This window comes from Corvus hawaiiensis, chromosome Z (genome assembly GCF_020740725.1).
Source record: "Corvus hawaiiensis isolate bCorHaw1 chromosome Z, bCorHaw1.pri.cur, whole genome shotgun sequence".
NCBI classification, from domain to species: domain Eukaryota; kingdom Metazoa; phylum Chordata; class Aves; order Passeriformes; family Corvidae; genus Corvus; species Corvus hawaiiensis.
In genome coordinates, this window is record NC_063255.1 from 33,328,692 (window position 1) to 33,341,321 (window position 12,630).

The 12,630-nt window shown below is 43.9% G+C and overlaps 1 protein-coding gene across 3 annotated transcripts in view; it reads right to left on the bottom strand.

Annotated features, from left to right (window-relative positions):
- The window catches only part of ABCA1 (ATP binding cassette subfamily A member 1), a 92,639-nt gene that overhangs the window by 45,113 nt on the left and 34,896 nt on the right, over nucleotides 1–12,630 (bottom strand). For all 3 annotated transcript variants that reach the window (XM_048291136.1, XM_048291134.1, XM_048291135.1), the window contains exon 6: nucleotides 3,569–3,690. In XM_048291136.1, the coding sequence (XP_048147093.1) occupies nucleotides 3,569–3,690 (122 nt within the window). The remainder of the gene's footprint in view (nucleotides 1–3,568; nucleotides 3,691–12,630) is intronic.

Consider the following 12,630-nt stretch of genomic DNA (forward strand, 5'->3'; position numbering starts at 1 on the left):
AGCTGTACACTTAATGTCTTCTTTCTGTCATTTCGTAAGACTCGGTGTGCATTGCCCAACTTACAACAACAGCTAAGGAGGATTGATCTACATTGCAGAAGAGTTAGCAGCTCATGAACCAGGCTGGTAAGTCTGAAATTTGTTGTCTTTCAAAATCAAAGGGGTATGCACAATCTGGGGGGGAAAGTGCATTACATTCAGAAAACAAGCAAATGGAGCTGACAGGAGAGAAAAGAGGTTTTTAATGCAATACTCATGCAAACCTTTAACTTTGGTCTGTATCCATATGCCAAAAATATGATCTTTCAATGCCATACACCTAGCTCTCACATCAAAAAGGCTGGCCTTTTGAAAAATTTGGGGTGCCTTTTTCTTTTGCCAGCAGAAATACTACTACCAGTGTTATAGCCATGCTGAAAAGGAGGTATTTGTGGGGCACTGAAATAACACTCCCAGAATGAGTCTAAACAAGCTTCCCTGGGTGGACTTACAGAAAAAACAGTGTCTCCCAGTGCCTCAGTGTTCACTCACAAAAAGTGAAGGTGACCAACCTTTCACCATTCTGAAAATGTCCACCTTTTTCACCCAGATTTTAAACTCTTTTGGAGAGAAGCTGCCCATTTCAAGCACTGAGCTCCACAGCATGAGACCTTAGGAAAAACACTCTGCCTATCCACCCCAAACTAAAGCACCCAGTCTCACCAAGTCAGCAAGTTCTGTATCCACTTGCAGTCACCTGAACCCATGGTGTCTTCAGCAGACAAAAATACATCCTAAATGACAGGTTAAATCCCCTAAGGACTCTCAAGATGCCAGGCTCATGCCTGAAAGTAGTCATACGTAATTGTTTTGTCCTTACAAGTCATATCATTCTCTCCTTGGGACTTTTTCTGCTTCATGAAACAGAGATTTGTTCCAAGCAGAATATGCACTGCCCATTACTATTTACTCCTCACTGCTATTCAGTGCATCATGCTGCAGCACTGGCTCAGGACCTCATTGTGCCTTCAACTTTTCAGAGGGACAGGACCTACTCCTGCCTCCAAGCCACACAAGAGCTGTCTGGCCACACCTGGACAACAGCAGCATACCAGACTTGATTACATAGCTGCCTGCCCACTGCTGACCCAGGCACCTTCCAAATCCCACACCCTTCTGAGCACACCTGCCACGACTGGAAAAACAGAAGGCTGAGCCACTCTGCCCCAGGAAGCAACATACCCATCAAGACAAGGCTTTGGTTGCTTTTAACTGTCTGCACTAATTTCAGTATGTCGGATACACAACCCTGCTGGACATGCTGGAGTGCTGTCATTACAGCAGCGCCACTGAACTGTCCCATCTCCTTGGTGACTTCAGGTCCTTACTTGTGTATCATAAGTTCTGGCCCTGTTGAACAACCCCAGGACACCAACAGACTGCAGAAGAGGGCTGTATTTGCTGTGAAAGGTTAGCATAGTCTGGATAGGCCCTTCTACTGTATGACTTCTGAATGAAGCTATGACCCACTCATTTAGAGACCTAACAAATAATGCCTTATTAACACTGAAGTCACTAGTCAGCTCAGCAGAGAGGTCAGTTCTATGTGGAAGGTATCTTTTCAGCTTTATACCGGCTAGCGCTTGTATTTCAATGCCTTAGAAAGCCTCGAGCAGCCTTGAGAGGTAGCAAGGGCGATCTAGCACTTTAGTAGCTCTAAAATCGGTACCTGAATCAGCTGCAGAGCAAATACCATCAGCAGAAGCAAAGAGGGAGAAATATAGCTCCCTGCTCACTCAATTCCCTGCAGTTAGAAGCTTTCAAATGAGACAGACAACCAGAGATGTTCACAGGAAAGTCGCTGAGCGGAGAGAGAGAGCGGAGCCTCCCCTCGACCATCTTTTATTCGGAGAAGGGGAAAGGGGAGGACTGGGGGCGGACCCGGGGTGACCGGCCAGTCACACACTGCTGAAGAGTCTGAGTTACATTTGGCTTTGCCAGCGCTTGGAACAAAGGAGCTCAGAGCACATGGGCAGGAGCACGTGTCTTTGGGAGGGGGAGGGGAAGCTCAGAGCAGGCAGCAACAGTTCTCCAAACCAGATCTCCAGCAAAATCAAAGACATCCATTTTGTGAGTCAGATAAAGTCATTCTGCAGGAAGGGAGAGGTCTGAATCTCTAGTTACCCATCTGTATTAGGAAAGTGCTCAGAAAAAATTCAGTGGGCCACTTATCTGCAGCTTAGTGTCCTGTTGCTCAGATTAGCTCTTCCTGCCATCCCTGAGCACAAAATGCTATTATTACTTAGCAGCATCATTCCCAGTGCTCTAGCAGAATCAACTTAAGAATTACATAAACAAGAATACAGCTTGAAGCATTCAAGGAAGAACTAGCTGACTGACCAGCCTTTCACCACCCTTCCGACACACTATGTAGATAAAAGCTAAGCTTTTTTTGTCCTTCCATTATACAACCAATACAGTATGGCAGTCATACAATATAAGGTCAGGTTTTTCGCCCGTTTGGAAATCTTTCTGCCTCTCCACTAACTTTGGGAGAATGACTAGAATGCTCTTGCTGCAGTCTTCCAGTTACCCTTCTAGAATCATCTGTAGCATGATTCTGTCTTAATCTAGCTTGAATTTCAGGCAAATTGGATTCAAGTAAAACAAAGCATGCAGCCTAAAATGGATAAGAATTTTTTCTCCGCTTTACATTTTTTAGTAGAATGTATCCTTAATTTGTAGGATAACTTATCTAACTGTGCTAAAACAGATGTGCAGTTGCAGGACAGCACCTGTAACTACAGGAAAACAAAGACTAAAAGGACTATTAATCCATTCCACTTCAATGAAAAGATCTGATCTGGAGTTGAGGAGCAAAATGGATTTCCTCCTCCTTTTGCATACCATCTTTTGCACTCTTCCAAGAGAACCCTGGGTCTTCCTTTGAAGTCTGTTCTGGCTTCTGCATTAGAAAGGATGCTGGTCAACTAATCAATCAAGCCTAGCAAAAAACATGTTACAACCTTGACAATGGCAGACAGCCATTGCAAGACAAGGCTCTAGCTCACTGTCACCACTGGCTATGTTTATGACTGCAATCATGGTACACTCAGGATATCAGGACTCTTGTACTACGTAATGTACAATGTGTCTGTCTTGACGCATTGGCCACAAACCTGAAAGTATAGCTCCTTCTGCTGCACAGGAATGTAAGGCAGAGCAAGACCCAGAAACCCTGCTCTAGTCCAAGCTGAGTGACCGAAAGCAGTCAGAACAGTGCTAGCAGCTTAATTAATGTTTTACTTCCATTAAAAAAAAAATGCAGAAGGAAGAAATTCAGTTTAGCCTGAGGGTACTATTTTCTTCTGTAGGTTGAAACGTTTGCTCATGGGTTCCCAGCGCCATTTTACAGCTTAAAATCAAATAACACAGTAAATTGAGAAAAAGAGGAAAGAAGCAGGGAATACATTTTCCTCTGTGTATCTACAGCACCTGGCATAGGTGGGGTCCAGCACTGTGGATCTTGGCACTACAGCTAAACAAACAACAGAGAAGCGTTACGTTAGGAGTTGAAAGTACTCTTTACCTGCTGGAGGTTGACCCCTGCATCCAGCAGCTCCTCTACTGCAGATGATGGCATGGACACATTATGATGGAGGAAGTCAGAGAATGTCTCATTGTCAATCAGGAAATCCCGAAGTTTCAGGTCTGGAAAGTGACAAAACAAGCAACATTCTGGTCACAGCAAAGCCAAAAGGAAACTCGTGTGAGATCTCTGAACAGGAAAAGTCAAGCTGACAAATGGGGGAGAGGGAATTACACAAACCATAGCACAAAGGGAAAAGAGGAGCTGCTCTGAAACTTGGCAGGCTTCAGAAATCTCAATCCATGGTGCCTTGGTCTCAAAAAAACCCCAAACCAACAAGAAGAAAAGAAATCAACCTTCAAAAACAACTCCCATTAACATCATTACTTCAGCTCAATTTGTTCATACGTACACAGAAGCAAGGCACATTAAGCTGCTCCCCTGATCTGAAACCCACTACAGCATTAGCACTTAATCCCTGTATTGTTACTGAGCATGGGACTGAGCAGGTGCATGGGCCACTGAGGGATTTACTAGCCTTTGGTTAATTATGTTAATAGCTGATGTACACTACCATAAATTTCAAAGTCTGACATATGCAGACACACAGGTATGATACAGAATAGCACGCAGGTCTAGGAAACAATCTTAGCTACTTGGAATTAAAAAATACATTTGCAAGCATTGTTTCCATTTCCTTTCCCAAATGCTTCACCTTCTCAAGTCATTGGTGTTTCAGCTCTTGGCTTTAAAACCAATTTGTACCTTCATCACAGCAGAGGGGAACCATCTGGAAATTATAATCCAAGCAAACTATTAAAGTCCACAAAACTGGATCTTAAGAAGCTGACTCTCACACTGTTCTGGGTTGTTTTCTTGGGTTTTGTGTGTGGGTTCTTTTGGTTTTTTGTTTTGAGGTTTGGTTGAGGTTTTTTTTGAGGGGGGGAGCGGTGTTTAGTTTTAGCTTGTTTTTTGTTGTTGCTGTTTTATTTAAGAGAGAGAGGCCAATTCTATCTCCACATTGCTTAAACAAGCAGTGATGCGTAAAGCAGCTATGCCAGGAGGAGGTGAGAGACCAGGTCCTATAGGATTTACCACAGTGAAGATTTCCAGGCCGAGGTAAGACAACTAGCTAGGTGTCATGCTCTATTTTCTACTCTAGGAGACACGATGCCACAACCCAGAGCAAAGAGTGGAAAACCATGACCTCTAAAGAGAAAGTAATGACATGGAAGAACCAGGGGCTTGTACCTTCCCCCCTCTTATAGGGGATGGCTGTAACAACCTTTTCTCACACCTCTTTTGCAGGAGGGGTCTTTTGGTTGTTCTTTTTTTGTTTGGTTGCTTTTGGGTTTGTTTTCTTTTTCTTTTTGGTTGGTTGGTTTTGGTTTCTTAGGGGGTGGGTTTGGCTTAACTTGGGCAGGTGATACTGTCAAGAATGGGCCCCCTCAGGAAAAAGCATGGTCGGCACTCAGGGTACCACCGGAGGTGACAAGGGAGACGGGCGGGTCGGGTGCCACTTCTGCTTCCCAGCCCGATCCTGCGGAGGAGCCGGCAAAGGGAAGGAACCAGGCGCTCTGCTCTTGAGGCAGCAAGTACACGGGGTTACTGACGGTCATTGCTCCCTCATCTACATATCCAGTTACAAATTCCCCGTTGCCTTTTTGTTCCACACGAAAAAGTAAATCACCCGCCTCTGCTGAGGCAACGCGGAGGTTACTCCGGGGCAAAAGTTTCTCCCTCGCCCTCCTCTCTCCCACGCAGCAGGACCACTCATGAATATGCTGGTTGTGAGCACGCCGTGCAAACGCTCCACCAAACCCCGTTACTGAAAATCGACCATCAACCCCACTCCCCACCCGGGGAAAGCCTAGGAAAAGATCTGGCTCCTGCAAAAACATAAAGCCGTCCTTTTCTTTCCAGCAGAGGCTAAAGCACTCTGCTTCACTGCAACTGGAGGAAAAACTTCCCCCACCCCGATTCCTTGGTTACTTCCTAAATGTGCCAAACTCCCTAAACACTTCTGCAGCTTGTTTATTTTTTGGTGAGATCATCGACTGTTCAGAAAGTCAGATGGACAAAGGGATGGCTGCCTGAAGGCACACTGGCATGCAGAGATCAGATGTTTGCAAGCTTTTTCATTGAATCTGTCCCCATTTAAGATATTTTTCAAGCTTCTCTTAAAGGACCACATGCCTTTTGGGGGAAAAAAAAAAAAAAAAAAAAAAAAGGTAGCCAAACAATAATTCTTCCGCTTTTCTGTTTCCTCATTGTTCTGTTGCTTTTGGGTTTTGCTAGTCTATTTTGTCTGGGCTTGGCTTGGAGGATTTTTGGCATATAGAAGCATGATTTTCCTGGTCAGGGAGATATTCTATGGGCAATTGCAAGAACACAACCTGAACTATACTGAGATTCCTGCTGACCTGCCTGTAATCATGAGGGGGAGTAACAAAGAGTCACCATCTTCCACAGCTGTAATTAACCAGTCCAGCATTAGAAGAGCATTCATCTCCTGCCTTTTTTGTCATGCCAAGCATTTTCAGACTTGCTTAGCACTAGAGTTTGCTGAAAATCAATGCTGCCTTCCAAGGAGCTCCTACAAACATCTGAAGGAGTTTTCATCGAGTAAACCATGAAGGAAATAGAACAAGGTTACCAAAACTGTGGGGTAGTGTTTGGCTTCCTGACAGCTGATCATGAGCCTGTGATCACTACCCAAGGCCACACTTGAAAGCTCTGTGAGACCAAGGGACTGAATCCCAATACCACAGTCCTGCCTGCAGTACCCTAAGCACAAAGCCAGCCTTTTGTACCATGCATTTTCTCCCCCACCCCATCTGGTCCTACTTCCAGGACTTGTGGGTCAGTGTCTTATGCAATCCCTCTCAGTCATGGAGGCATGCATAACAGCTCACACATGAAACCACAGAACAGCACTGAACACTGCAATGCATCTAAATTCTCTCTCTGGATACCTCAAAAAGTCAAGAGTTAAGAGAGATTTCCTCCTGAAAACAGCCATTCCCATCCAAGATGACTGCTTGCCCACTTGGGCCTAAAGAAATAAAAGAACATTATTTAAAAAAAAACAACCTTCCAAAAGCAGGAAACAAAAGAAACGGGCAAGTCTTCCAAAGGCTAATACCAAGCTTACTTAATAATGCAAACACCCAGAGTGGAAGAACACCTTTTACCACTGTAGTATTTTCCTGCCATAAAAATTTAGACACACTATCAAGTTACTCAAAAAGCATGAGACAAAATGTCAGCTCAAACATTATATAACTTGCATGTCTCCTCTCTTGCTTGAGAGTGGCCAAGAGCATCGTTACAATCAGCTACTGCAAGCTGGTGGGTACAGAACAACACCAGGCAACACACTGGAGACCAATCTCTCTATGTACTTCGACATGGACATGTAGCCTCTCCTTTCCCCTCCTCTTCATCTTCCACAGGAAACCAAGGGAGCTGCAGGCCTGCATGCTCCCTCACCCCTGGGTTTGGCCTCCTGGCTAAAACCATAGGCCCCAGCAAGCAAGCCAAGCCCGAGGCGCAAATGGGGAGATAAACTTGAGGTCAGACTGAGCAAACACACTCAAAGACTGTCAAATCTAATGTGAACCACCTTGCTGATGCACTGGTGGGATAGTCAGCATAAATAATACTGAGACAGCTTTTCCCCATGGCAGACTACTTTAACAGTTTCAGTTCTGACACCAAGGGAGCAACAGCAGAGAACAGAGTCTTTGCTTATAAACCATGCAAATAACCCCCAAAACCAACAGGTCTAGTAGGGCTGAAATGCCTTTGTTGTAATTAGCTCCAGTTTGGGCACAGTATGGCAATGCAACAAGGAGACCATCCCCATCCACATGAAACAAGCAGAAGAGATGTCCATATTCCATGTGGGACAGGGAGAAAGATCCTTCATATGGTCACATAAGGAAGCTTCCTGCACAACTGAGAACTCCCAGACCTGGAGGTCTTGTGCCTTAACCACAAAGCTTCCCTTCCTCTCTGAAGACACCAGTCAGGATTAGAAAATCACACATGGCAGCATTCCACAGATATTGTCTTCACAAAAGGCACAGCTGTCCTTCATTTCCATGCAGTTCAAACAAACCTTGGGGACTGCATTCTGGGCATCAAAACCAGAAACTCTTGGATTTTTGTACGGCAGAGCATCTCCTACAGGACTGTAGCACTGTATTACATGTTAAGATTTGCATTTTACTGACAACCTAACGTTTTCCAGCACCTTCATGTCTGGGCACAGTGGTAGGCCAGTTGGTTCTTGCTTAAGAATCAAATCTGTGTGATAACAGAAAAAAACCCCAAAACCCAAAATGTAATCAAAGAGCTCAAGACAGTCACATGAATTAGTGAAGAAAAACAACCTCTATGCTTGCTATATTGCTGATTGAAATGAACATCCAAATAAAAACATGCATTATAAAAAAATAGCAAATCGGTGCTATGGGGTCTCTGTTCAATGCAGACCACAACTGAACGCTGATTGTGTAGTGAAGAAGTATCTGTGGTCCAAAAGCCACAGGTTTTTAGTTCCCTCTTTCCAGAAACACATCCCCAGTTACTTTCACAAGCTCAAAAGTTGGGTCAAAGTGCAAGAGAAGCCACGGCGGGGAATCGGTTTTATTTGCTGATCTTACTACAAGTATGATCATAACACGTCCCATAGTAAGCAGTGATAATTTCCAACAATACTGGGAAGATCTACAGACAAGTGGAAAAGAAAACAAAGCTTCTAGGGGCAGGTTACAGAACAAGACTCTTCTCAAACTTCTTTCCCATTCTTTCTTCCTTCACTGAGAAGTGCAGAGGGCTCATACCTTCCTCCAGAAAGTAATGTCTTTTCAAATTAAATAGGGTGGGAAAACAGAACCCCATGGAGATTGTGGCTGTTTTTCACATCCTGAACACTGCTTTCTAAAAATAAAAGGCATGCAAATGGTATTCAACATTATCTCAATCCTGTAGAGTAAAAAGCTCACCAGGTCTAATGTTAATTTGTGGAGTTTCTGCCCAAAGGGTTTGTGCCCATAATCTACAATATGGCAGGTTTTCAGCCTCTTTAAAGCTAACAAGCTCAGTGAAAACACTGTGACATTCAGATCTACTTCCCAGCTTCACATACCTTAACTCCCTACAAAAAACAAATGAAGGAAAGGGGAGAAGGAGCTTTGTGCCTTAAGTTAGTTCAGCAGCTAAGAGGAAAGTAGGGCAATATGTCTGATCTACGGACACGGCTTTTTGTCATCAGGGGATTTCACTCTCTACTGATTCAACACGCAAGACTGAAAACAATTATGTTATTTTCTTTATATCCATTGCAGCCGGGGAGACCTGCTAGCCTTTGGCTAAGCCTGTATTCATCACAGCCAAATATCACTGTAACACAGAAGCTGTTATTAAATTCTGACCCTTATTTCTTACCACAGAGACTGCTCATAGGGCAACCCAATCATTTTTGTAACAGCAACTAAGGCATCACAGTGAGATGAAACAGTGAGATAGGATGAGGCATGAGATGCCTTAGCTTCATTCTTTAGAATCAGCAAGGTTCCACAAGTGCCCAAAGGAGAAAAAAAAAAGAAGTGGGTTCCCAGCTCAGCACCCATCTCTACCAATTAACAGAAGGAGCAAAGAAAGGAAGAATGTCAAGCGAGCTAACAAGGCATTTCCTTCTCCCTGTACAAAGACTTCAGATTCACAATTTCCCATTCAGGTAAAACTGCACTTCTACAGGAAGGCAAAGCCCAGCCAGATTGCACAGCTGGCTATCAAGTCTGTGCAAAACTGTGCCCAGGCATGACTGCAGAACAAGGTCGCAAGGCACCCTGGTCACACAGGCCTGCTTCACCCAGGGCACTGTTTCTTCACTGGTCATACTTCCAGCAACAGGAGATTTGGATAACACAAGCCCATGGAGATGCTGAAGCTGAGACCAAGAGCTGAAGCTCCAGCAGCTGAGGGCATTTCCTAGTAACACACACTACTCTGGCTAGAAACCTGTCTTTCAGGAAACCCTCACATGGTGAGACAATTAGGGCAGGCAAGTCAAATGCTGCCACAGAACTACCTTGTACACTGGAACTTTGTATTAATTTTTCATTATCTGGGAAGTATTCCTCTTGAACAGGTGCACTTTAACCCAATGAGTGTGATTTTCACACATTACCTATCACCGTGATTTAATGACAAAAGATGTCTGAAGCTACATCCTATAAAAACAAAAATGGGCTCTCAAATAATTTCAACAGACAAAGCAAAGACTGAACAACTTGCAAACTGACGATAACCCAGAGCAAACTGACAACCACCCAGAGGAAACAGCAATCTCCTAATGGTGAACCATGCTACCCTACTGAGCCAATGACACTGACTGACAATATGAAAAGCAAACTTTTTACAGTGCTGGGCAAGGCAACAAGTTTTCACCTGCCTTCATTATACTCCTAACCTTGGACAACGCATCCAAAAAGCATGACAAAGTAATATTTTTTAAGGTTTTTGGTCTTGGTTTCTTAAGCAGTTACTACGTTTTAATTACTCTTTTCCTCTAGGGCAGCTTTCCCCCTGTGAGGTGAGAATAGCTCTCAGAGCTGCTTGTGTACCTATTAATGCTGGCAAGAGCTAGAACTGTCCTGTGAAAAAGTTGGACAGCCATGCCCTGATTTGCTTAGAAGAAATCAAGCAGCTCAGCAGGCCTGTTGTGCAGGATTTACTAGTGTGAAAATACAAATCTAATTTGCTCACAGTCAAAGTGCTGCTCCTTCTGCAGCCATGGCCTGACCTGTTTTACAGTAGGCTATAGCTCTCTGCTCTGAGGCCATCACACATCAAATAGTGCTGCCTCTGCAGACACTAGATAATACCAAAGTGAACACCCCCTTAGCCAGGGTCCATCATCTTCATATATCTGCCATGCCAAATGGTGATGTGAGTCAAGAAGAAGCAGCCTGCCATTCATCTCCAGCTGCTAGCATCTCTCCTGAGAAGGAATGCTGTGCAACAGGCCCGGGTCTTCCCTCTCATCTTGGGACTGTGACACTGGGACCACCTCCATTCCTCTCTAAGTCACTATTTTTGCTCAGAAGAGCTTTAAATATTGTCCAGCACAATTACTCTGGCAGAAAGCACAGCTCTCAGCATGTACTAACGCACACACACAAACCAGTCCTCAGTTAGTCTTCACTGGGGATACACTGACTTCAGGCATACAGAGCCCATTAAGCCAGCTGAGATCCCATCTCCACCCTGCATGGGAAGCCAGCAGCAAACACGGGGCTAATACATCCCTTTGTGCAGTTGGTAAAGTCCCAAAAGCCATCAAGCCCTCTTCCTGTATGACACACATGACAAGACAAAGACTCTACGTCAGAAAGCCAAGACACAAGGCACAGAGTCAAAAACCTCAGTCTGGTTACCACAGCCCTGCTGGCAAACACAGCCTGCAGAGCTCCTGCCTACGGAGGGACACACCCAACCACCTCCCTAAGCCTCGCATTATGCCACAGAACAGATATTCTCATTACTTTCCCCACTGCAAGGCAAATTCTGTTATCAACACAGACAACCATGAAATAGAGCTTGCCAATGAAAAAAGCAGAAAGAAATTATGCAGAAATTATACATCTAACAGTGGAAAAAAAATAAAAAAGCAACCTTAAAGGAAACAGAAGAACAGTCACTGTATTGCTTTAAGAAGCAGATCCTGAGCAGAGCTCCAAATTGCATGGCATTATAACTGGTCGAAAATTCTCCTGCTAATGTTCACAATACAAGGACAAACTGCAAATTTCTTAGCCTCTGAACAGGCTTGTCAGTTACAGAGATAACAGACCACAGATGTGACCATAAAATGTATTTCATTATTACAACAAAATTATTTTCAGGAGTGGTAAACGGAACACATTCAGGGATGGTATAGACTATGGAGAAGGTCCTCCAAAGGTCAAACCCAGCTCAGGGCAGGATGGGTTCTTCTACAGAGGCAGAAAGTAAGGGTTTGCTGTTAGGATTTGATTTTCACTGCATGAGGAATATAATGCTCTACATAATATGCAGGTTTTAGATGTTTCAAAACATCAACTCAGAAAGTAAAATATATTAAAAACCCCAAACAATAGAGAAACCGAAAACCAAATGCCATGGTCACATCCAGTCACATACCACTATTCTAATGGCAAACAAGCTTATAAGGAATGGCATTATGCTATTAAAAATGCATGGAGCTAAACAGAAGTTGACAGAATAAGCTGTGACCAAGGAGGACCCTGTCCAGAATTCTTTGTACTTGAGCAAGTGACCTTAAATTTAGTGGAAATTCAAATCACAGGAAAAAGGAGGACTGGACATTTTAATCAAATGACCATTACTAATAGTAATGAAGTGTTTTCATAAGCCAGCTATGTAAGCATGCATCTGTGAGACTGCTGGTTCAAATGCAACTAGAAGACACTTATATGAGAATCATTCTGAATCCCCAAAACAAGCAGGTAGAACGAATCCAGTAGTACCCTCCAACTTGAAAATTATCACAGCACCACCTATCCAGTTGGAAGAGCTTCTCCCATGAAACTGGCATGGGTAATGAGGAACTGTAAGCAAAATGGCAGGCAGAGCCTTCCAGGATCAAAGCACTCCGACTGTCCTGCACTTGTATTTGTTCTTTCTTACACAGAAAGGCTGATGAGAAGAGAAAAAGCTGCCCCTCCCTTGGGTGTGAAGATATCTGTTCCTCTTTCTTGTCACAAATTCGGGGAACCTGGCTGACATATGACTTATTCTATAGTTTAGCAAGATACCATGTCTGCAGTCAGCAGATCATAGTAGCTCTTACTTTTCCTATGTTCAGGAAGACCTGACAGCTCTGAATTTAGTGCCAAGTCCTAATGCTCCTTATCTAGCACACTGCAGCACAAGCCACCTTCAGAACAAAGAGTAAAAGCAACCAAGATTAACATGCTAAAGATTAACAACAAAAAGCCAATCATTATACTGCACTTAGTTTAACGAGAAACACTGTCTATTTCCACTGA